At 34.6% G+C, this 23,730-nt stretch overlaps 3 protein-coding genes across 3 annotated transcripts; 1 reads left to right on the forward strand and 2 right to left on the reverse strand.

Annotated features, from left to right (window-relative positions):
- Positions 1-6,629: 6,629 nt before the first annotated feature.
- On the reverse strand, positions 6,630-8,163 carry LOC130944007 (probable NAD(P)H dehydrogenase (quinone) FQR1-like 3). Its single transcript, XM_057872124.1, has 2 exons — positions 7,169-8,163; positions 6,630-6,896 (listed from the first exon to the last, which is right to left on the reverse strand). The coding sequence occupies exons 1-2, from the start codon at positions 7,486-7,488 to the stop codon at positions 6,671-6,673; spliced, it is 546 nt and encodes a 181-aa protein (XP_057728107.1). The 5' UTR covers positions 7,489-8,163; the 3' UTR covers positions 6,630-6,670.
- A 4,529-nt stretch (positions 8,164-12,692) lies between these two features.
- LOC130944654 (zinc finger CCCH domain-containing protein 25-like) lies at positions 12,693-15,703 on the forward strand. Its single transcript, XM_057873080.1, has 4 exons — positions 12,693-13,059; positions 13,150-13,259; positions 13,448-13,635; positions 14,624-15,703. Exons 1-4 carry the CDS (start codon positions 12,887-12,889, stop codon positions 15,425-15,427), a joined length of 1,275 nt encoding a protein of 424 aa, XP_057729063.1. The 5' UTR covers positions 12,693-12,886; the 3' UTR covers positions 15,428-15,703.
- A 99-nt stretch (positions 15,704-15,802) lies between these two features.
- On the reverse strand, positions 15,803-19,333 carry LOC130946094 (UDP-glycosyltransferase 71K1-like). The gene is made up of 3 exons (XM_057874774.1): positions 19,070-19,333; positions 16,923-17,578; positions 15,803-16,891 (listed from the first exon to the last, which is right to left on the reverse strand). Exons 1-3 carry the CDS (start codon positions 19,331-19,333, stop codon positions 16,153-16,155), a joined length of 1,659 nt encoding a protein of 552 aa, XP_057730757.1. The 3' UTR covers positions 15,803-16,152.
- Between the last annotated feature and the right edge of the window lie 4,397 nt (positions 19,334-23,730).

Genomic DNA, 23,730 nt, shown 5'->3' on the forward strand with positions numbered 1-23,730 from the left:
GTATGAGAATGAGAGGCAATGTTATGTTTGTGGGGGAAGCTAAATATAGGAGAATGATCGAGCTGAAAGAGATATGAACAGAATTCATCCATGAGATGAAACTCGAAATACTATGGTTCGTCAAACGCCAAAAGAAAGAAAAGAGACTCAGAAAATCACGGCTACCTCCAACAAAGATTTAACAAATGAGAAAAAAAAGTTTAAGATCCGTATGGGAATAGGTGGACGAAGAAGGTGGAAGTGGCGGTGGTGAAAGAAAATTTAGACTGGTTGTAGAAAAGTCTAGTTGGGGGAACGACGAAGGCTATTGACTTCAGATCACTGAAGGTATCGGTTGTGAAGAATTTTCCTCAAGTTATCCAGGTGCGCGAAATGGGTGCATATAAAGTTCTGTTGACCTTTGACAGCCTCTTGAATGCAGAAGAGGCTTACACATTCAAAATGAATAGCCTACTACAGTTGTTCCATAGTGTACGGAGGTGGGACTAGTCAGAGAGAAGTGAAACTTGAAAGGTGTGGCTAGAATGCTTTGGGGTCCCATTACATGCATGGTCTATGGATACTTTCAGATGATTAGAAAGCCAATAGGGTGAGGTGGTTGGGTGTGATAACGCGACAAAATCGTGCATCTTTTTTAGTGTCGACTGTGTACAAATTGATACCTATGTGATGGATGTGATCAATGAATGTGTCCATATCACAATAGGCATCAGCGACTTTGACGTTTTGGTAAAAGAGGTGGGACGCGAAACATATGGAGAGAATGGTAAGGTGGAAATGATGGAAGCTGACAAGGGAAGCAGTGGCCACTCGAGGAACATACCTACAAAGGAATGTGATGATGCTATTATAACATCGCTAAGGCTGACAAATTTGACGGGCAATGCAGATCAGGCAGCGAAAGTGGTTATCGAGGTGCGGGGGGAGGAGATTGAAGATGATGATAGATTGATAATTTCAGAAACAATTTTGAACAAGTGGAGTTATGAAAATTTAAGTCACAATCAATTGAAACTGGTAACTTATCAATTTAATAATGGTGGTATTGAAGGCATGGCTAATTTTATAGGATATGAGGTGAGTAATAAAGTGGATTCTAAGTTGACTATTCCATGGGACTATGGTTTTAAATCTAATGGGCTACATATGGGAGCAATAAGGGTTAATGGGCTTGAACCTAATAAGGGCCCTCCAATGGAATGAGAAACTGTTATAACGTAATGGGCCTGGATGGCCCAAGCTCCAAAGCAGCTCATCAGTTTGGAGCAGCGAAAGTTCATCAGGGGCTGGTTATAACGCGGACGGGTTGGGTCTACATTGGGCCAGTCCGAAAGCAAGCGGGTCAAGGAATGTTGATCCTGCGGGGTAGCGCCTCACCAGCGACGGAAGCCTCTTCGCCTAGGGATTTGCACGCGTTAGGGGTGCGGCTTCAAGGGCTGGAGAAGCACGACATCTCCCTGGTGAAAAAAGTGTGACGGCGACTGGTACAGAGGTTGTGCGTTGGCCAGAACAAAGCTTGGTGGTTAATGGTCGGGCAAATGGTGAAGGAGCGAACTGGTAAGGAGGAGGGCGACTTGACTAGGGTGGTGCGGCTACTCTGACGGTGCATGGGTGCCACTTGGAAGATGAACCACACGTCTATTGTGATGCGCCGGTATTGGCACATGATGCGAGGGCATAAGGAGGCTCGAGCATGGACACATGCGGAGGAGGTGGGTGGTGCAGATTATTCAAGCATGATGGAGGGGATGATTTGCTACAAGGGATGTTGAGCGTGGACGACAGTTCAAAAAAGGGACATGCTGACGTTGATAACTCTGCACACAATGGCGGACAGAAGGAAGGATTTGGTATTGCAAGGCTGGGAATGGAAGCATTTGTTGACAAAAATTTGTCGGTAATTAATGACGAAGATGGATACGATGATGATGAGGACAACCTGCAGGACGCAGCACATGCCAATGTTGGTGAAGCTAGTGATAATGAGGTTTTAACATTGGAGGAGTAGCTTGTAGAAAACAAAAGAACCTGGAGCAAGGGATTCAGAAGCAGTGCTATACAATGAAGAAGATGACATAATGGCTATTCTTCAACAACAAAATGAAGAAGCTGCTCAGAAAAGAAGGCTGGCAAAACAGAAGGCAAAAGCAAGACGGAGCAGTCCCAAAACTCATAAAAAGGTGTGCAATAATTTTTTGAAATGATTATTACTTCATGGAATATTAGGGGGTTGAAGGGTGATGGAAAGATGAGGATGGTAAAGGACCTGAAGAGGAAATATAGATTAAACATGTTAAGTTTGGTGGAGACTAAAAGACAGATAATGACTAAATTTGATATACCAAAAATTTGGGGAATTAGTTGCATGGGGTGGGACTATGTTGAGTCTGATGGTGCATCTGGTGGGTTATTGTTAATATGGGATGATGATTTTTTTAAAATAAGAAATAGTTATAAAGGGGAGAGATGGTTGTGTGTTAAAGGAGAGTTGTTGAAAAATAATTTTAATTGTGCGTTTATCTTGGTTTATGGTGCACATGTTAGAGATGAAAAATTTCTTGTGTGGGAGGAGTTGAGCTACATAACTGGATTATGCCAAGTTCCCTGTTGTTTTATGGGAAACTTTAATGAGAATGTATAGGTGGAGGAAAGACGAGGCACTGATAGTTTATCCCTGTCAGCCGAAGACTTCAAGAATTGGATACATGACATGGGTGTGGTAGACTTGCTGATTACTGACTGCAAGTTTACATGGTTCAAAGGTTGATCCTATAGCCATATCGATATGGTTCTCGTTAGCTTGGAATGGCTGGAGACGTTTTTAAAAACTTGGTTACGAGGTGGTCCAAGGGGTTTGTCTGATCACTGTCCTATTATAGTGGAAGTTAAGAGACTAAGAGATAGGTCGAGACCGTTCCAAAATATTGACTCGTGGTTTACTCATGAAGGTTTTCTGAGGATGGTCAAGGAGGAATGGAGAGAACTTGATGAGGCACATTTCACAGATAAATTAAAGGTCTTGACAGTTTCTCTAGGAAGAATGCGAGGATGCTTTAAAGGTCATGAAGGTTTTATAAGAATTTGTATCATCAGGAGGAGTCTCCATTGGTGGGGTTCAGGGACGAATTGGTAGAAATGATTGGTGAAGAGGATGCTTTGGCTTTGGAGGTGCAACCAACTCTTGAGAAGGTTAGAGAAGCAGTGTGGGATTATGAATCATCCAAAACTCCAGGAAGTGATGGATACAACATGAATTTCATAAAGAGGTGTTCGGCTAAAATTGGCTCTAAATTTACGGCAGCGGTATTGGATTTTTTCCTGACTTCCAAATTACCGGCAGATGCAAATCTCACTTGGGTGGCACTGGCCCCTAAGTTTACTGGTACAAAGAAAATCAAAGACCTTAGGCCGATCAGCATGGTAGGTTCTGTGTATAAAGTCATTCAAAAATACTGGTTAAGAGAATGCGAGCAATAATGCCACGGCTAGTAGGTGAAATACAAAGTGCTTTTGTCAAAGGGCGGAAGATTCATGACGTGGCTCTTATTGCATGCAAAATAGTTCAATGGATTAAATTGAGAAAGAAGGAAGTGGTGATAATAAAGCTAGACTTTCAAAAAACATATGATAGAGTCAAGTGGAGATTTGTAGACCTTGTGTTGCAAAATATGGGGTTTCGGCGAAGATGAAGGAATTGGGTTATGGAGTGCATAACTACGTTTTCTATGTCATTGCTGATAAACAACTCGCCATCTAAGATGTTTAAGATGGAAAGTGGTCTGCGACAGGGTGATCCGTTGTCTCCATTTCTATTTGTACTTATCATTGATGTTCTACATATAATGTTTAGGGAGGCGGTAAGAAACAGGCGCATATCACCGTTACTGGTGGATAGAGATCATATTGAGTTGTCGCATCTTCAGTTTACGGATGATACTATTCTGTTCTGTCCCCTAGAGGAAGAGACCATTAAGAACTAAAAGAGAATCCTTCGTTGTTTTGAGCTAATATCGGAGCTGACTGTTAATTTTGATAAATCAAGCTTTATCCCAATTAACTGTGATGATTAGTGGGTACAACATATGTGTAGGGTATTGGGTTGCAAGGTAGCTTTTCTTCGAGTGAAATACTTAGAGATCCCGGTTAGAAGCAAAATCGAGATTAGTGAAGACTTGGAAGCCCATCATAGAAAAAGTGGAAGAGAAGCTGAGCATATGAAAAACCAAGGTACTTAATAAAGCCGGTAAGTTAGTGCTCATTAAATCTACTTTGAACAGTCTCCCTGTCTATTATTTGAGCTTATATAAAATGCCAAAGGCTGTTGTAGAGAAACTGATTTTCTTATAGAAAAGATTTCTATGGAGTAAGGATGATGGTAGGAATGGTATGGCAATGATTGATTAGGTGGGAGGTGGTGCAGGCTCCCAAAATGTTTTGGTGGGTTGGACGTTGGGGATGCCATGGTGCGCAACACAGCCCTTCTATTTAAGTGGTGGTGGCGTTTCTCGAATGAGGATTGTCCCTTATAGAAGAGGGTGATTTGCTCTTTACCTGAACCCAAATGTGATGCTGTCATCCCAGGTGTTACCTATCCGCCAGGGGGGAAGGATATTTGCCATATACAGTTCAAGGATCAACAAGTAAGACAAAAGATGATTAATGGGTTGTCTATGGAGATTGGTGATGGGAGAGGGACTCAGTTCTAGAAGAATGTATGGATGCGTGGCGGCTCCCTGAAAAATCAATTTCTAAGGCTTTTCTCAGTTTCAAACCAAAAAGGATCCGTTAATGGGGATTGTGCGTTTTGCGACGGGTTAGAGTGGAGATAGAACTTCCAATGGAGGCGAGAACTTTTCCAATGGGAGTTGGATATAGTGAACCAGTTGCATGAAACTTTAAGACTGTTCAAACTTGCTTATGACAGAGAGGATATAGTTGTGTGGATGATTGATAAACAAGGTGTATTTTCTACTAACTCCTTTGTGTAGGTGATGCAGGCGAAAATGATTCCGGAGGATATAGCAAGCTACAATTTTACTAGGATAGTTTGGAAAGGTCTAGTTCCACCAAGAGTAGAATTATTTTCTTGGTTTGTGTTGACTACTGGAAGAGTCAATACGAAGGAGAGACTGAGTCAGTTTGGGGTGGTAAACCAGGAAGATGTTGTATGTATGTTATGCAACAAAGGTGTTGAATATAGTCACCACTTGTTTCTTGGTTGTGATTTTTCTTAGCAGGTTTAGTGTGCATGGTTGTCATTTGTTGGAAGTCTATGGTCGTGTCCGGGAACGCTAAAGGAACATTTTCAAAGTTGGACTGAGCTACCAACTAGTAAGGTGGAACGCAAGAGGTGGATGGTATGCGATTATTTAGAACATTCGGCTAGAAATGAATAGAAGGATTTTTCAGAATAAAGGAAAAGGGGTTGACATGATTATCCATCAGTCCTTTATGAACTATAATAGGAGCGGAGTCGTTGATGACAATGGCAAGATGACAGGAGGATATTTAGTGTTCTTAGCGTTGGTTTCTTTGCTTTAACTATTTTAGTTTGTTTGTTTGTTTTCTTCTTATACTCCACTTACTCTATTGAGCTCTTTTTAAACAAATATATATATATATATATATATATATATATATATATATATATATATATATATATATATATATATATATATATATAATGTTTTTAATGTTATTTTTATGCTTTCTCTCAAGAACCGTGGAACCGATGAGTGTTCACGGATTCTGATCCTGATTTCTTTGTTCAGGGTATCTCCAATCTAGTCGCTTCAAAGGTTCTACCTAATCCTGCATTGGATAGAGATGGCGGATATTTGGCTTATTACAGGCTTGCTCAGAGGTTTACAAACACCAAAGGAATAATTGTTAATACCTTCTAGGAGTTGGAGAGGTATGCTTTTGATGCATTATCGCCTATCCGACGGCAAAACAGGAGTTCCTCCAATCTATTCTGTTGGCCCTTTGATTGAGCTCAAAGGTCACCATCAGCCAAATCTAGACCAATTACAGCATGAGAAACTACTGAGATTTCTTGATGACCAAGAAACTACTTCTGTTGTTTTTCTCTGTTTTGGGAGCAAAGGAAGCTTTGGTCCATCCCAAACAAGCCAAATCAGTTCAAAGGTCTTATTGTAAAGGCGAATGAGATAGAGAAAGGGTCGAAACAATTGATGGATAGAGATAATAATATTGTGCACAAGAAGGTGCAAGAGATGAAAGAGATAGCTAGGAAAACTGTTATTAATGGTGGATCACCTTTCAATGCTGTTAGAGAACTTATTGGTCATATGGTGGGTAACAATTGATAACTACTTTTTTTGGGGTCGTATTTCTTGGAGTTGTTCTTTCCTCTGAATCAATGTAAAAAACAAGTAAACAATAAGTTCTTCATTGAAATTGTTGCTATTGGTGTATTAAAAATGAACATGAACAAGTTGTTTTAATGAACTTGTTTCTTCATATCTGAACATAGAACTTCGTCTAACTCATGTTTCACCAACTGAAGTACAAACTACAATTTTGAAATTGAGAACATATATATATATATACACGTTGCTAATATGTCTTGCAAGGTTTGACACAAACGTGTCTAATGGTTGTCAACATGCTCTACAGGACATTCTTGAATAAATTTGTTAGCAGAAGGTTAGACTTTTAGCTTTTTTGCAATTTCAGCCATATATTTACCCTGGTAAAAGGCCTGCTGCAGTTCTAGCTCGGTAGGTTGCCGAGTTCCATCTCCGGCGAAGGTTCCAGCACCATATGCTGAGCCTCCTTTCACCTCATCCATCTCAAACATGCCACTTCCAAATGTGTATCCAAGGGGCACAAAAAGCATGCCATGATGAGCTAATTGAGTTATTGCTGTCAATCTGCAATTAAAGATTTAGAGGAAAATTGAAAACTAAATTCAAAAATTCATAATTTCATAGCATAAGAATCACTAGTCACTAACGAATATAGTTCATAGTCTTGGTCACTATTGGAAAAGTGAAGATACAATTGTTAAGAGGCATGACAAGCAACATTATGAGAATTATCTGTTTGATCAAAACAATTCTGATAGAACAAATGAACAAGTTTGTTATGTTCTAAATTGAAATGATAACAACAGTAGGAAGCATTTAGAGTTCATTTTACTCACGCTGAAAGTTCCTGGCCTCCGCCGTGAAAGCCAGTACTCCAAAAGATTCCAGCAGGCTTGCCAGCAAGTGCTTGGGAGGCCCATAGCTCACTAGTGGCATCAAAAAATGCCTTCAGTTGGCTTGGCATCATGCCGAATCGAGAAGGAAAACCAAATATAAAACCATCAGCTTCCAGAAGTTGTTCCGGTTTGATGTCCGTTACATCATCCGGCCTAGGAGGGGCCTTCAGCTTTTCCAATATTCGATCGGAGAGAGTCAATGTCCCATCAGCTATGAGCATAAGCAACCAAAACGTATTTATTGAACAAGGTGTCCACATAATATCCACAGGTGTGGATATTATATGCCATCCACACCATAGAACTCCGCTTATATATATACTTTAATTTTGATAGTATTCCGGCCCAGTCTAACAAGGGTCCCGGCCCAGTCTAACTGTGGATCGACGATCCACCGGGTCACTTGATATCCAAACCCAAGGATGATTTACGTATCATCTCACGTTTTGCTAAAGTGATCTGAATAGCTAATAAAAGCTTTCAAGCAAATGGACTCAAACGAATGGATCTATCTAAATTCAAAATATAAATGGAGAAAAATCTATCCCTCTCTAAAAATACGTCACCTTTTTTATCCTAATTAATAACCTTAATATAGACATTAACTTTAATATCAGAGTATCTTTACAAATAATTCTACCTGCCGATCTATCGACAATTCGGACAGTCATTCCCTCAGAAAGTTCCCGTCCAAGTCTAAATACCCTACTTCACTCAATTACTTAAGTCCAAACTTCATCCGAATTACCATTCTTCTGAACAACCAAACAGATAGTTAGTGTGCTAATAGTAAATTTATGATATCGATATTATGCACCAAAGTACATATCTGATCCCATTTGACTCTCTTATGACCTTCATAATGAACATTCACTATGCATCACCAACTGAAACTTACAGGGACATTGAAGCCTATACTTACATAAATTCGCAACTTTGTAGAACTCAACGAATCAATTATGAGCGGGAAAATAAAGACCGATGAATCAGATATAGTTTCATTTCCATTTTTTTTAAGGAAAAAAGACTTATAAATCTAATTCTACATTTGAAGGTACAGTGAAGCCTTTTTCATGCATACCTGAAATGTTGAAGCATTACTACAGATGTTAGTTACATCATTAAGCACTTGTTTTCTCTTATCCAGGGGATCAACAACTACAGAAGTTTTGTTCTCATCAGAACCTGTTCTTGTGAAACTTCCTCTAAGTACATGTTTCTGCTCATTTTTAAATGATGGTCTTGAGTAGGGTGGTATCCCTCCAACTGATCCTAAGACCTTAGCCCTCGCTCTTGTGATTCGATGTGGACGCTCTTCGTCTTTGGCACTGGCTGCTTTATTTGCTTTGTTCATTCTTATGTGCCTAGAAGAAGAGCAACCCCAAGTGCCTTATAAGAAAATCTTGCTCATACCTGTTTTTCAATAATTAAGTTACCATAAGATAACACCAACAGAAAATAACAGTGCCAAAGATTGTAAATAAACAAATAGAAATAAAGCCTTATAGCAGCAAAAGAAAAATATCTCCTAATATTTAGTATTCAGTATACATAGGCAGGTAAATAAGAGAACCAATATAACTATGATTACTCTGTCTAGTTAATGTATGAATTACAAAAATTAAGGTACCCTTCAAACATTAAGAAGCCTAATTCTTGAATAACATGCTTGTTAAGTGATAATATATCATTCATTACTCACTCACCCGCCCACTCATACATCAACATCTTACCAAAACACATAGATATGCAACATTAGAGGTCATACCATTGTGCTACTCTTTTGTATTATAACCTCCTCCCCTCCCGCTATGCCATCAAGTGATAAAACATCATGACAAATTATTTTTAGTAATTGCAATATTTCTTTGATTTCTTGACTTGATTGAACCATTAAACAAGCTTTTAAAACCAATAAAAACAAAAATTGAATTGGCTCCTTGATAGCTACATCATAACCCCCACCATAGTCAAAAGTCAAAACCCAAAAGAAAAAAAAAATGAAAAATTGTAAAGTAAGGCATGGTCCCAAAGTCTATCCTTCCTTGTTCTTCCTTTTCTCAATTTCCTTTTTCTCCTTTGCCACTGACCAAAATTGATTTACCAAAGCAAATCTCACGTAAAATCAAAGCAGATTTTTCTTTCACCAAATTTTATCTAAATACAAGGTAATGCAGCTCAATCTCCAGATCTACACAAAACAATTAAAAAGGAAAAAACACTTTCCCTGAACGCTCCAAAACAAACTCTAACCCTAAAATTAGATTAGACCACAAATTGAAGCTTACTGATCAATTAACTATGTATCGTACTAATAGATGCACATAGATACATGTATTTATGAGATAATGCAGCTGAGCGTACCTATTTGGCAAGCTCATGCAATAACCTTCAATGGCGGATATATATAGATAGATAGATACATGCGAGAGTTGAGAGTGATCTATGCTGATATAAAGGTAGAGAGGAGCGTTGGTTTTGTGAGCGGGACAGAGGCACAGTTCAAATAAACAAAAAATAATATTAAAAAAATGAAAAGAAAGAAGAGATCAAGAGAAGACAGAAGTGAAGCAAAAAAGACAATTAATGCAATTTCAACCCTCCTCTTTTTCTCCCGTTTTTGTCTATGCTTTAATGGGGTGATGCCTTTTCAATTTCATTTCTTTAATACACGTGAACCAAATTCACCGTATACACGTCAGATTATGATTATAGTAGTATTAACTTAGTTTTCTACTTTAAGAAATGCTAGAAAGTTATTAAAATTTTTTATTTTTAATTATTAATTAGTTATTAATTTTTAAAAATATATAACAAAATATATTTTTATATTATTATATTAAATAAAAAATATTAAAAAATTATTGAAAATTTATATTTTAGTCATTCTTTAGTTTTCAATAATTAAAAATATGAGATAAAGTATTTTAGGCCGTGTTTGTTTTTAAAGACGGGATACTGAGACAGTGACGTAAAGACACAAAATTATTTTTGACAGATAAAATATAGACAGAGATATTATATCTAAAGACATTAACAAAGGACACAACTTATTTTTTAATTTTTCTTTTATTATTTTTGTTAATTTTTCATAATTATATTTTTTATTATTATATTTTTCTTCTCATAATTTTTTACAAAAAGAATAAATTAAATTTTTATAATTTGTTATACTTTATTACCAAACAAAATACAAAAATACTAAATTTCATGTCTCTCTTTTTTATTATGTCTTATTTTCATTATTTTGTTTTATCTTGTTCTCAAAAATAAATGCAGCCTTATTGAATTGCTAAAACAAAGATTAAAGAAATTGAATTGATGGCTAAGTGATAGCCACAACTAATAAATTTTGATAACTTTTAGTATTTTTCTACTAAAAACATTAAATTAATGACTAAATGATGATAAAAAATAATAAATTTTGATAATTTTTTAACATTATTAATGTAATCAAATTATTATTATGTGGATATATAATTCTCCCAATATAGAATATAGAAATAGATGGATTTTTTACTTATTATATTTATCCATTTATGTAATTTTTTATATATTTTTTTATTTAATGTCTATTTATAAGATGTATTGGTGATTTTATAGACAATTTACTTATTTCATGTAAATTTTCCTTACGTATTTTTCATAAGTTATCCCAAAATTACACATATTGATAAAAAAATATATTTATTTTATTTATATAAAAAAGTCTAGAAATAAATAGATAAGCATGAATAATTTAAATATGATTACATTTAATTTGTTATGTCTATTTATTATAAAATTTAGTGGTGATTTTATAGATCATTTATGTATTTTATGTAAAAAAAAAATCGTATTTATCATAAATTATAACAGAATTACATATATTGATAAATAAAATATTATTTTATTTATAAAATCTAAAAATAAATGGATAAGCATGGATAATTTAAATATGATTACATTTTTTATGTCTATTTATAAAGTTTATTGGTGATTTGATAATTTTATGGCTAACTAACATATGAAAAAATATCCAAAAACAATAATCAGATTTTTTTTTTTTTTGAAAAAATATAACATCTTTTGCCGAAAAAGAAATATTGTCTTTGTTCAGTTTGTTGTGATGCCTCTTTGTCTAAGAGGTGATTTTGCAACCTAGAGCCTAAGACTTTAGTTTAATAGTAAATTGTGATATTTCTTAAGATACTATAGCCGAATTCGAAATTTTGGTTGAGGTTAAAAAGTGGATAGAAATTTTTAAATATTACGTATATAAATATATTTTGTGTGTGAGTTTATAATATTATAATACTTAGAATTATGAAGTATTTAATCTATAAAAAAATTTGACTACAAGAAGTTAGAAACTAATAAATTAGTATTTCAATACTAAGATGTTATCAAGATTTTAAGAACGGTAAAACAAGATATTTTAAGGAAAAATAAATGTTTGCAACGCAAAAGAATCTTGAAATAAAATAGTTATTTTGATATTATACCTAATATCACATTTTATTGAACATATACATCACACACAAAAATGTCAAACATTTTCATTACAGGAACAACGGCTTAATAACTTCACAATTTTATTGCAATTTACTTTTGTGTTTTAATCTATTTTTTTATTGAAGTTATAATTTGTAAAGTAAATTATTGAATTTTATTATTTTATTATAAAATTTTATTGGTACTAAAAGATTTAAGTAGTGGGCAGTTTTATCTATATAAAAGTCTTTATCAAGAGAAGAGGGATAATGAATGGCATATTTTGAACTTAAAAATTGAACAACAAATCCTCCAAAATATGTAATACTACAGAACAACAAAGTCTAATCTTGCCCATTTTTTTGTGTATATCATCATGCTAAAATACACTAGACATAAAAATGCTTATTATATGAGCAACGAATTACCTACTTTATTATAATATATGTATGATAAAATAATTTAAATATAACATGTTTGTTCTTACAATGCAGAAGTTATATATCTATATATGTTAGAGAAATGCAGGACGTGCGTCCAAACATTTTTTGAACTAAATATTTAACTAATTTGCATGTTTTCTTTTTTTTTGTTAGTATGATTGTTGTCATCCTACTGATATTCTTTTTTTTCTCCTATACATACATTAATTTTGGTATAAAACACAAAAATTTAGTATATAACATACAAATTTTTAAAAAATTACATGTCTAAGATATTAACATCTGTATACAGCACACAAATCTTAGTATACAACATAAAATTTTTAAAGATCACATATCCAAAACATCTACACTTAATCAATGAAATATGCAAACACATGAATTTTGGTGTACATTACAAAATTTTTGATACATATCACAGAATTTTGATGTGCGTACACAAATTTTTAAAAGTCAAAACATTGACTCACTAACAAATAAAATACATTAACAATAAAATTTGATAACAAATTGAAGAAATTAATTCTAATTCTTAAGAAAATTATTGTAACTTTGTAAGAAGAACACTGGTTGTGAATTGTGATCTCAGTTCTCAACTGAGTTGTCTACCTTCAAAAAAAAAAAAAAAAACTCAGTTGTCTACCCCCATACTCCTTCCTCCTACTGGTAGCAGCTTCCTGCCCTAACTTACACCCACACAAACTCTCTCTCTTCACTTTCCAGAGACAGAGAGTGCAACCCAATGAATCCGCTAACCCTAGTGAAGCGCATTCAGAGCATCAACTCCAAAGAAGCCTCTCTCGGAATCGGCGAAGATGCTTCCTGGCACGCCAAATACAAAGAATCCGCTTACGTCTTCGTCGGCGGCATCCCCTTCGACCTCACCGAGGGCGACCTCCTCGCCGTTTTTGCTCAGTTAATCATTCCCTTTACGCTTTCATTTTTTACCTTTTTTCCCCTTGTTAATTTCAATTTTAATGTTCATTTGTATTTGGTTAAACTCAGGTATGGGGAAGTTGTGGATGTTAATCTCGTTAGGGATAAAGGTACCGGAAAATCCAAGGGTTTTGCCTTCCTTGCTTATGAAGATCAAAGGAGCACTAATCTTGCTGTTGGTGAGACTTTACATTTTCAATTTTTATATTTTTGCACAAAAAATCACTTGGATTTTATCATGAGTTTTATCTATCAAGGTAGCTCATGCTGTTACATAATGAAAAGAAAAGAATAGAAAGGCTTAGACGTTGTTATTGTTGTTTTTGATGGTGTGTCTGTTTACAGTTTTTTGTGTTCTCTGTCTCAGATAATCTGAATGGAGCGCAGATTTTGGGTAGAATTATTAGGGTGGATCATGTTGATAAGTATAAGAAAAAGGAAGAGGAAGATGAAGAGACCGAGCGCCAGAAGAGGGAGGCCCGAGGTGTCTGTAGAGCTTTCCAAAGAGGGGAATGTACTCGCGGCGCTTCTTGCAAATTTTCTCATGATGAGCAAGTAAGTTCAACCATTATATTATGCTACAATGCACCCGGTTTTATTATGCATATTAATCCGATAGTTCTAAGTAAAGAGGAATCTATAAGGACCACGAATGTTTAATGGTTTTAATTAGAAATACGATTTATGATAGCATACTAGGATGTTATATAATCCATAACCAACCCCACCTAGTGGGACAAGACATAGTAATTGTTATTTAGTTCATGTATTGGGATTAATTTGTGAAAAATGAAACTTATAATTAAATATTTTGGAATGATACCCCAGTGAAGAGAGCACAACACCGAAGAGTCTTATTGTACCTTCTATTACCAAAAACTTAACCTGATAATTTCTAGGAATATGCTTCAGTAACAGGAACATCAATGGCCATGTTAAGCAAATCTTCTAAGTTCTAAGCAGACCAGTGCACAATGTTGGTCAAAGAAGTTGCACAGATAATTTAAAAACTGTGACTGAAGCCTTGAACAAAATTTAGCTATTGCCTATATTCTGATTATTGATATATACCTTAAATGAGAAATTTGTTTTCGTTGTAATTAAGTTCTATTTTGCAATTTTTTGGGGGTTGGTTCAACTTGGTTTATCTGAACATCAATTTTTCCAAATAGTTCTTGTGTTGTTGATGTAAAATTACCAGCAATGGGATCTTAAAGAATGAATAAGTTAATTGGGTAACTTTTTCTTTGTTTATATAGTGGACTTGGAATAAATAGGAATTTTAATTGATAAAGTGATTACACTTGGTTCACTTATCATAAAGTATAATGGTAGACAGATCTTCTCAGCTCTAACTAGAAGTCTTCACTCATTTTCTTACCTTGTTTTCTCTACTTTCATTATTTACTTACTCTTCACTTTTGCTTTGCATACAATTGGGCTTTTGAAGTTGTTTATGGTATAAATGACGATTTTGAAGCTGTCCTGTTACAATTTGATATGTTTGAGTGATGGTCTTTGTTGTCGTTATTGGTTTATCCAGAGAGCTGCAAACACTGGTTGGGGTCAACGTGAGGATGACACCCCAAAATGGGGTCATGACAAATTCCAGGGTCCCAAAAAGGAGAGACAATCTGGCAACAACCAATTAAATCGTATTCCTGAAAGTAGAGATAGAGATTCACGCCCCAGATCCCATGACAATGAGAAAGGATCTGACAGCCAACCCAAGAGAAGTGAAAGAAGAGAGGAGATGTGGAGGCGGCATGATGATGATCAGGGGAGAGAAAATAACAGTAGAAGGGATGAAAAGAGATTTAAAAGGCATGAAGATGAGGATAAACTTGAAGGAAGAGATTATAACAGTAGAAGAGATGAAAAAAGATCAAGAAGGCATGAAGACGATGAGTCTGAACATAGGTCTAGAGAAGATCGATTTAGGAGAGAGGGGAAAAGATTTAGAAGGAGTGGTTTTGATGATATGGAACCTGAACCTAGAGATCATTGTAGAAGGGAAGACCAGAGGTCGACAAGACCAGATGATGTTGAGTTTGATCACAAGTCTAGGGATTCTAATGCAAGGGAGGATAACAGACCCAGGAAGCAAGATGACAATGAGTTTCCAGGTCAGCCAAGAGAATCAAGAAAGTACAATGATGATGATTTTGCTGGTAACAGGGAAGAAAGGAGATCAAGAAAGCACGATGAAGAAGATTATGCACCACGGTCAAGAAAAGACTATGACAAGAAGCGGGAAAACAGATCGTATAGAAACGATTCTGATCGATCGGACCCAAAAGGAAGAAATGATTTTGATAGGAGAGACGAGAAGAGGTCAAGAAGGTAAAAGCGATTTGAGGCATGGGATATGGGCACCACAGTCCATTGTTACGAGGAGAAATATATTGGTGTGTTAAACATCATCTGATAAACCGAAATTTGTTTCAGTGCTTATAATATTTCCACGGTTACTTTGTTTGTCACATGATTACTCCCTCTATGCTGTTAGCGCCGTGATGAATTTCCTTTGGATGTGGTGAGTTTTGATAAATATTGTGTTTGGTTCAATCAGCTCCATCTATCAATGCTAATGCATAATGAATATTTACATATATGGTTTACATCTGTTACTCATGCTATCATATTTTAAATTTCTCTACAGGCTTGAAAATAGTGAAGGCAAAGCTGTTATTTTTATTAACTTCGGTCTCTCTGACTTTGGTAATTGGTACTGAGTTCATTTATTGCTGAGTCTTCATCAATGGAGTAAAAAAATCACTCATTTGGTTAGCAAAATATCTGCAATATTAACAATCATACTTAAGACATTTTCAGGTAACTTAGGGCTTAGATCTTTTACCATAAAGGGCTAAAATTGAAAAGCAATATAGAATTGATAGAATAATAGTAGTAGTTACTCAAATAAAATCTTGATCAACAAACTACTACAACAATTTTCAACTCATTTCACTAAAGAATGGCTTAGACAGGCCATAGCCATTTAAATAATTTAGCTTCGTATGTTGATTATAAGAAAGCACCAACACCAAATACAACAACAGCTATTGCCCATTACTTGCTGCCTTTCATATTATTAATAAGTTCTCCCAGCGATGTGAAAGAAGACCCACCTTTAAGGACAGCTTTTCTAGCCATATTTTTCATCTCTTTCACCTTCTTATGCACCACATTATCTCTGTCCATCAATTTTTTCAACCCATTTTCTATCTCATCTGCCATTATAACATCACTACCAGTCCTATAATCCAGTCTCATCTCCACTGCTAACCCAAATTCTTTAACCATCCGAAAAGCATTCAACTGTTGTTCCGCATAGATAGGCCATGTCAATATCGGCACCCCAAACCATAAGCTCTCCAAAATAGAGTTCCACCCGCAATGCGACACAAAGCCACCAATGGCCTTATGAGCAAGAACCTCCACCTGTGGTGCCCAACCACATATCATTCCTCTGCCTTCCATCCATTCCAAAAACCCTTCTGGTAAGGTTCTATCTGTATTGTCCGAGTTTGGCGGCAAGCACATAGCCCACAAGAACCTAATTCCACTGTGCTGAAGCGCCGTCGCTATTTCTCTTGTTTGAGAGGGACCAAAGCTTCCCATGCTCCCAAAACATAGAAACACAACAGAAGAATCTGGCTGCTCATCAAGCCATTTCAATATCTTGTCATGCTGCATTTGGTCTAACTTCGGATTCGGATGACCTTTGATATCAATCAAAGGACCAACAGCATAGATAGGAGTTGTTTTTACATCAGACAGCGCATCAATAGCATGCTTTTCTACCTCATAAAAAGAATTAACAATGATCCCTTTGGTGTCTAAAAGAATTAACAATGATCCCTTTGGTGTCTTTGAACCTCTGAGCAAGCTTATAATATGCAGCATATCCATCTCTATTAAATGCAGGACTAGGTAAAACATTTGAAGGAACTGGACTAGATATACCTGGAATCAACAAATCAGTATCAGAATCGGTGAACGGATCATCGATTTTGCGTTCGAGGAGAGCAACATTGAGAGCAGTAAACCCAACATTTGATGTCATGAACATGTAAGAAGGGACACCAAGTTCTTTTGCCACATCAACCATGGCAAACAAGTAATCCATGACCAACCCAATAACAGGGTTTGAATCAGAGTCATGATAAGATGACAACATCTTTTGTATAGTGTTCTTCACATGGGGTTTGAGGCTCTCCATGAAGACTAAGATGTAGTGTTCTACTGATTTCATTAGAACCTCCTGCGGTGGCGGCTCTACTTCAGGGATATCAATGAGTTTGATCTGAGGCCATGAGGATACAACCGATTGGATGTGTGAATCTGCACAGGGAGCGAATGGGAACTTGATGTAGAGGATTGTGATAGAGAGGTCATTGTCATAGTTGATTAAGATCTTTGCAAGTTCAAGAGCTGAAACTAAATGGCCAAATCCTGGAGTGGGAAGGAAGATCAACTCTGCTCTAAGGTTATCCTAGGAGGTTTACTCACGGAAGGTCACCAAATTTTATCTAAATACATTAAATAGAAATAAGAAAATAGATTATATGTATTAAAATTATTGTTTATATGATAAAGAGTCATGCTATTTATAAAAATATTTTAAATTAATTTCATAAATATTTAACTGTCGATTACTAACTCTCAACTATTTATTATATTCTAACATAACTATTTATTATTGTTCTAATAGATGAAAAATATTAAGAACTCCTAGTTTTGAGAAATTAGATAAAAGAGATGAGAGGACAATGACTTAATAAAAAAAGTTTCATTATCCTAGTTTGAACCTTTTGAGGGACCACGTGACAGTCAACTTCTAAGTATTTAATTTGTTCATAAAAAATAGGATTTAATGCGATGTATAGAGCACTCTAATTATCGCGGAAAAGAATAGGAGTGCGATCAATTGAAATTTAAAGAAAATGCAGTATATTAATCAACCATTGGAGTCATAGGTGGTGTTTGCAAGAGTCCTATATTCTCTTCCGTAGAATAGGTAGGGAAAAAAGAAAAGACCTCTACCTTGATTAGACTTCAAGTATCTCAAAATTCCTGCACGAAAATAAGATTTAGCAAGAGAAGCCACGAATTGTCTAAGCTGCTGCGTATGTGATGTCAGGCTGGGTAGTAGTAAGGTAGAGGAAGCTGTCAATAAGACGACGATTAATTAAAGGATCAGGAAGCAAAGGGCTACTGTCTTGATGCAACTTTGTAGAACTGTCCATGGTAACAGATGCTGGTTTAGCACACAACAAACCAGAATTTTTCAATAAATCAGCATAATACTTCTTTTGAAATGCTGATTTAAAATAGATTTAATGGTAGTCATCTCAGAAATAGAATTGACATACACTAATAAAACAGCAACTTTAGCACTAATAAATTTGATAAAAAAGACTGTAATCAGATAAAGCCTATTGTTCCCCACAAGAAATTAAAAGTTTGGAAAATTTTTCATACCAGGTACTGAGCCACAATTTTTCTACTGTAATTAAAAGATATGAACCAAGATAAATTGGATGTAATATGATTTTTAAGTACCTGCAAAATTAGTTTGTGTAGTAAAATTATTTAAAATAAAATAAGTATGGAATGAACACAAATAATAGGTACCCAAAGTTGGGTCAGAAGAAACCTAATTTGGTTAGAGCGTGGGAAGCTTTTATCCTTACTATCTGAAAATTGAGATTCAGTCGTTTTCAAAAATGCTAAAAGGATGTTGTATTGAGTTGGAGTGAGGCCCAAAGTATGCTCTCTATGTGTTCTCTGATGAGGAACCCTTTCTTCATGAACTAGGACATGAGAGGAAACTGGCGGCGTGAGAGAGCCAGGAGGTGGTGTTGGCACGCATTAACGGAGGCAAAAGCATGGTCAAGGAATCATTGTCTCTTTGGGTGGCACGGATGACTGGGAGGGTAGCCATGTTTATTGTAACAAACGTCTACAATGTGCCCCTCTCAACCACAATAAGAGCAAACCTTTGAAAAACTGCCACTGCCGCCGTGCCATGTCCTGGGTTTGAAGAGGCATACCCACGACCAAGACCAAGAGGAGGATAACGAGCTTCTACTGTAGCAATAATAGTTCGTTGATCCTCCAAAATCTCATATGCATTTTGAAGTTGACTGTTGAACGACAAAAGTGAAGACCGTGGTGACAAGAAGAGGATCAAGAAAAAGAACTTTTTAAGGAATCGAATGATTTTGGCCTTTAAGGAAGAAGACATGAGTTATCAAGCTCTTCTCACAATGTCTTCAAACAAGTATAAAATTCTGTTAATGACTGATCTAAGAGCATAAATTTCTTCTTGTAATTCTGCAATACTAAGAAGATCACTTTGGAAAAAACGCTCTTTAAGGTCGGTCAATACAGAAGAGGCATTAGAAAAATAAACAACACTTTGGATAATAGAGGTAGAGAGAATGAAATAGCCAAGACAACACCAGATTATTGCAATGCTCCCATATCGAAAAACAGAGGATCATCTGTTAGAGGATAAGGAATAGAACAAGTAAAAAAGCCATATTTATTTTTGGAGATGGTGGCCATAGAAAATTATCGACACCAAAAATGATAGTTATTGCTAGTAATGACAGGAGTGACAAGGATAGAGATTGAATTTTCACTGGGATGAATATAGAAAGGGCTAGTGGGATCTTGTACTATGTTAGAAGATGATTCTGTCATTAGAGGAGAAGAAGACAATGGAGACTGGTTATTTGGGTTTGAAATTTTCACCATGGGTATCAATATGACTCTTTTAGAGCTCTGATACCATAATAAAAAAATAGAGATAAGAAAATAAAAGATATGTATTAAAGTTGTTGTTTACATGATAAAGAGTGTTACTCATAAGGATATTTCAAACTAATCTCATAAATATTTAGCTACCAACTACTAACTCTCAACTACTTATCATTACTCTAACAACTACTTATTATTGTCCTAATATAATGCAGACAAAATAATTAAAAAAGAAAAGGCACTCTTTTTTATTTGGAAACTTTAATGTGATAGAATTAAATTGAATTCAATTTTAATATTTGAAATGAATTAATAAAATTTTAGAATTGAATTGAATTTTAATATTTAAAATGTTTATCGAATGAATTAAAATTTTGTAGTAGACAATTTTACCCTTTAATAATATAATATTATGTTTAAATTGACTATGTTACATATACACTAAAACCAGCAACTAGTATAAAATACATGTTAAAATACAAATACTTAAAAATAAATTAAATCACATATGTATTTATACACAAATTTATTGGTGGATGATGAATAGTATTTTTGTATTTAAATAATAAATATACTTATTTATTAAATTATATGAAATAAATAAAAAGATTGTATTTTTTAACTAAAATTTTTTCAACTAAAATTTGTTCACTTCTTTTAAAAACAGTTGGATTAATCTAAAAACATTAAGTTTAACAAATATTATTATTAATTAAAAAATAAATAGTTCTTTATGATTGATTACAATGGCAAACCAATAACAACAACAACAAACAACAACAAAGCCTTGTCCCACTAAGTGGGATCGGCTACATGAATCAAACGACGCTATTATGCTCTGTCATGTATCATGTCTACAGAGAGACCGTTTACATGTAGATCTCGTTTGACCACCTCATGGATGGTCTTCTTAGGACTTTCTCTGCCTTTCGTCCTTTGTCCATCTTCCATCTCATCCACCCTACTGACTGGATGTTCTATCGGTCTTCTTCTCACATGTCCAAATCACCTGAGACGCGATTCAACCATCTTTTCCACAATGGGTGCTACTCCAACTCTCTCCCTTATATCTTCATTCCTTATTTTATCCAATCGCGTATGACCACTCATCCATCTCAACATCTTCATCTCTGTCACACTCAGCTTATATTCATGATCTCCTTTAGCCGCCCAACACTCCGTACCATACAGCATAGCCGGTCTTATAGCGGTGCGGTAGAATTTACCTTTAAGTTTTAAAGGCATTTTTTTGTCGCATATAAAACCAGATGCACTCCGCCATTTTGACCAACCTGCTTGGATCTTATGATTTACATTATGTTCAATCTCTCCATTATCCTGTATGATGCACCCCAAGATACTTAAAACTTTTAACTTTTCGTAGGATGTTTTCTCCAATCTTCACCTCTATATTTGGGTTTTCCCTTCTCAGACTGAACTTACATTCCATATATTCCGTCTTGTTATGGCTTATGCGCAGACCATACACTTCTAAATCTTCTCTCCATAACTCCAACTTCTTATTTAGGTCTTCCCTTGATTCTCCCATAAGGACGATATCATCAGCAAAAAATATGCACCATGGCATAGGCTTTTGGATGTGCTCTATGAGTACTTCCAAGACCAATGTGAAAAGGTATGGACTTAAGGATGATCTCTGGTGTAATCCTATACCAATAGAAAATTTCTCTGTCACACCACATTGAGTCTTCACACTAGTTATGGCCCCATCATACATGTATTTAATTGCCCGAATATATGCGATCCTTACTCTCCTCTTTTCTAAAACCTTCCATAAAACCTCTCTTGGTACCCTATCATACGCTTTTTCCAAATCAATAAACACCATATGTAGATCCCTTTTATTACTACGATACCTCTCCATCATCCTTCTTAATAGGTATATCACTTCAGTGGTAGATCTTCCTGGCATAAATCTAAATTGGTTCTCTGTTACTTGTGTCTCTTTTCTCAACCTCCGTTCTATCACCCTTTTCCATAACTTCATAGTATGACTCATAAGTTTAATCCCTCTATAGTTTTCGCAACTTTGTATATCCCCCTTATTCTTATAGATAGGTATCAAGGTGCTCTTTCTTTACTCATCAGGCATCTTTTTTGACCTTAAAACAAAAAATAAATAAATATGAACTATCAAGAACTAACTTGTTGAGTGGTAAACCAATTTAGATTGGTCGAGTGGTCAACTCACTGGTCCGCTTAGTGATTAGCAGCAAATTATAGCAACTAAGTAATGTTATAAAGATATAACAAAATTATGCCACTTTTTGCTAATGTCATGATTGACACAACTTCACTACTTGAAATCTTTAGACGTAGGAGACTGGTAAGTGTAGATATTTTACATAGTATACTTTTAAAAAAATAGTGAGTTGAATGAAAAAAAATGAAGAAAATAAAGGCGGTGAAGGAAAAGAGAGTGTACATGTCGAAGGATAGGAGACATTGAGAGAGAGTGAATGATAAAAGTTAAAAATAAATAATTAGATTATAAAAATATTTTAGATATTTTAAATTTTAAGTAAAATTTCAATGAAATGAAATTCCAAATCAGACCTATTTGAATTGGCATTAATTTTGAAAGAAAAAAATAAATTAAATTAAATTTTATCTAAACTAATTTAATTATTTTTGTTTCAAATAATAGGATTGAATTAATTTCAGGGAGTTTTCAAACACCCTGCAACCCTAACATTAGATTAAATTACAAATTGAATGAGTAAAACTATAGAGTTGAATTGAACTTCATTGTTTAAAATGTTCATTAATGAATTAAACTTTTGTAGCAAACAATTTTATCATTTATGAATATAACATTATATTTAAATAATATATATTTATTTATTAAATTATATAAAATAATTAAAAAATTATAATTTTTTAAATAATTTTTTTCAACTAAAATTTATTATCTCTTTTAAATAAATAAAAAGTAGATTAATCTAAACATTAGTTTAAAAATAGTGTTATCAATTGAAAAAAAATTAAATAGTTTTTTATGATTGATTATATTGACAAACTGAAATATAAAATATTAAGAACTAATTTGTTGAGTTGTCCAATAGCATAACAAGTAAAAAAATTAAAAAAAGGTCAATTATTAACAATAAATTATAGTAAATTAGCAACTAATTAATATTATTAAAAAAATAAAATTATTATACCATTTTTTCTAGTGTCATAATTGACACAACTTCACTTAAAATGTTCAAATATAATAAATTCATAGACGTTTAATGTCATTCGTCTTAGTCAAATACGTAAAACCTCTATATGTGTGAATATTTTTTTTTAGTTCAGATGTAGTAGATTATAAAAATATTTTAGATATTTTAAAGACATTTTAAACATTTTAAAATTTATGTGTTAAAATATATTAAGATCAATTGGCATTTTGTCAGAATCCTCACTGCTGAATCATGCACCCTATTCTATCCGGAGGCTTATGTTGAGAATCTCTCCATATTGCGATCAGAATATTGCCTTATTATTTTGAGAAGTTAAGCACAGAACAAGTTGGTTGGGAACGGAACTTTTTGATTTCACGCAATCTCTACATCCTTTATTCAAAAGTGTGGTTCAGAAAATTTAGAGTGAGAATCAACTGAATCCAATTAGTGCCTTGCCAAAGTAAAGGAAGAAGCTTCAAATTTTAATAAGAAGGTTTTTGGGAATATTTAAAAAAAAAAAAAAGAACAAGAGTAAGAGAAAAAATTACAACAATTCAATTGAAGATGGAAAAGGTTGATTCGTATTTTTTAAAACAATAAGAGGCAGAGCTTCAAGTAAATTAGGGGGGTTATCATGGAGATGAATTCTTTCAAATCCCACAAGAATCGTGTGATGAGTTGAATAAAG

Source organism: Arachis stenosperma, chromosome 8 (genome assembly GCF_014773155.1).
Source record: "Arachis stenosperma cultivar V10309 chromosome 8, arast.V10309.gnm1.PFL2, whole genome shotgun sequence".
NCBI lineage: Eukaryota > Viridiplantae > Streptophyta > Magnoliopsida > Fabales > Fabaceae > Arachis > Arachis stenosperma.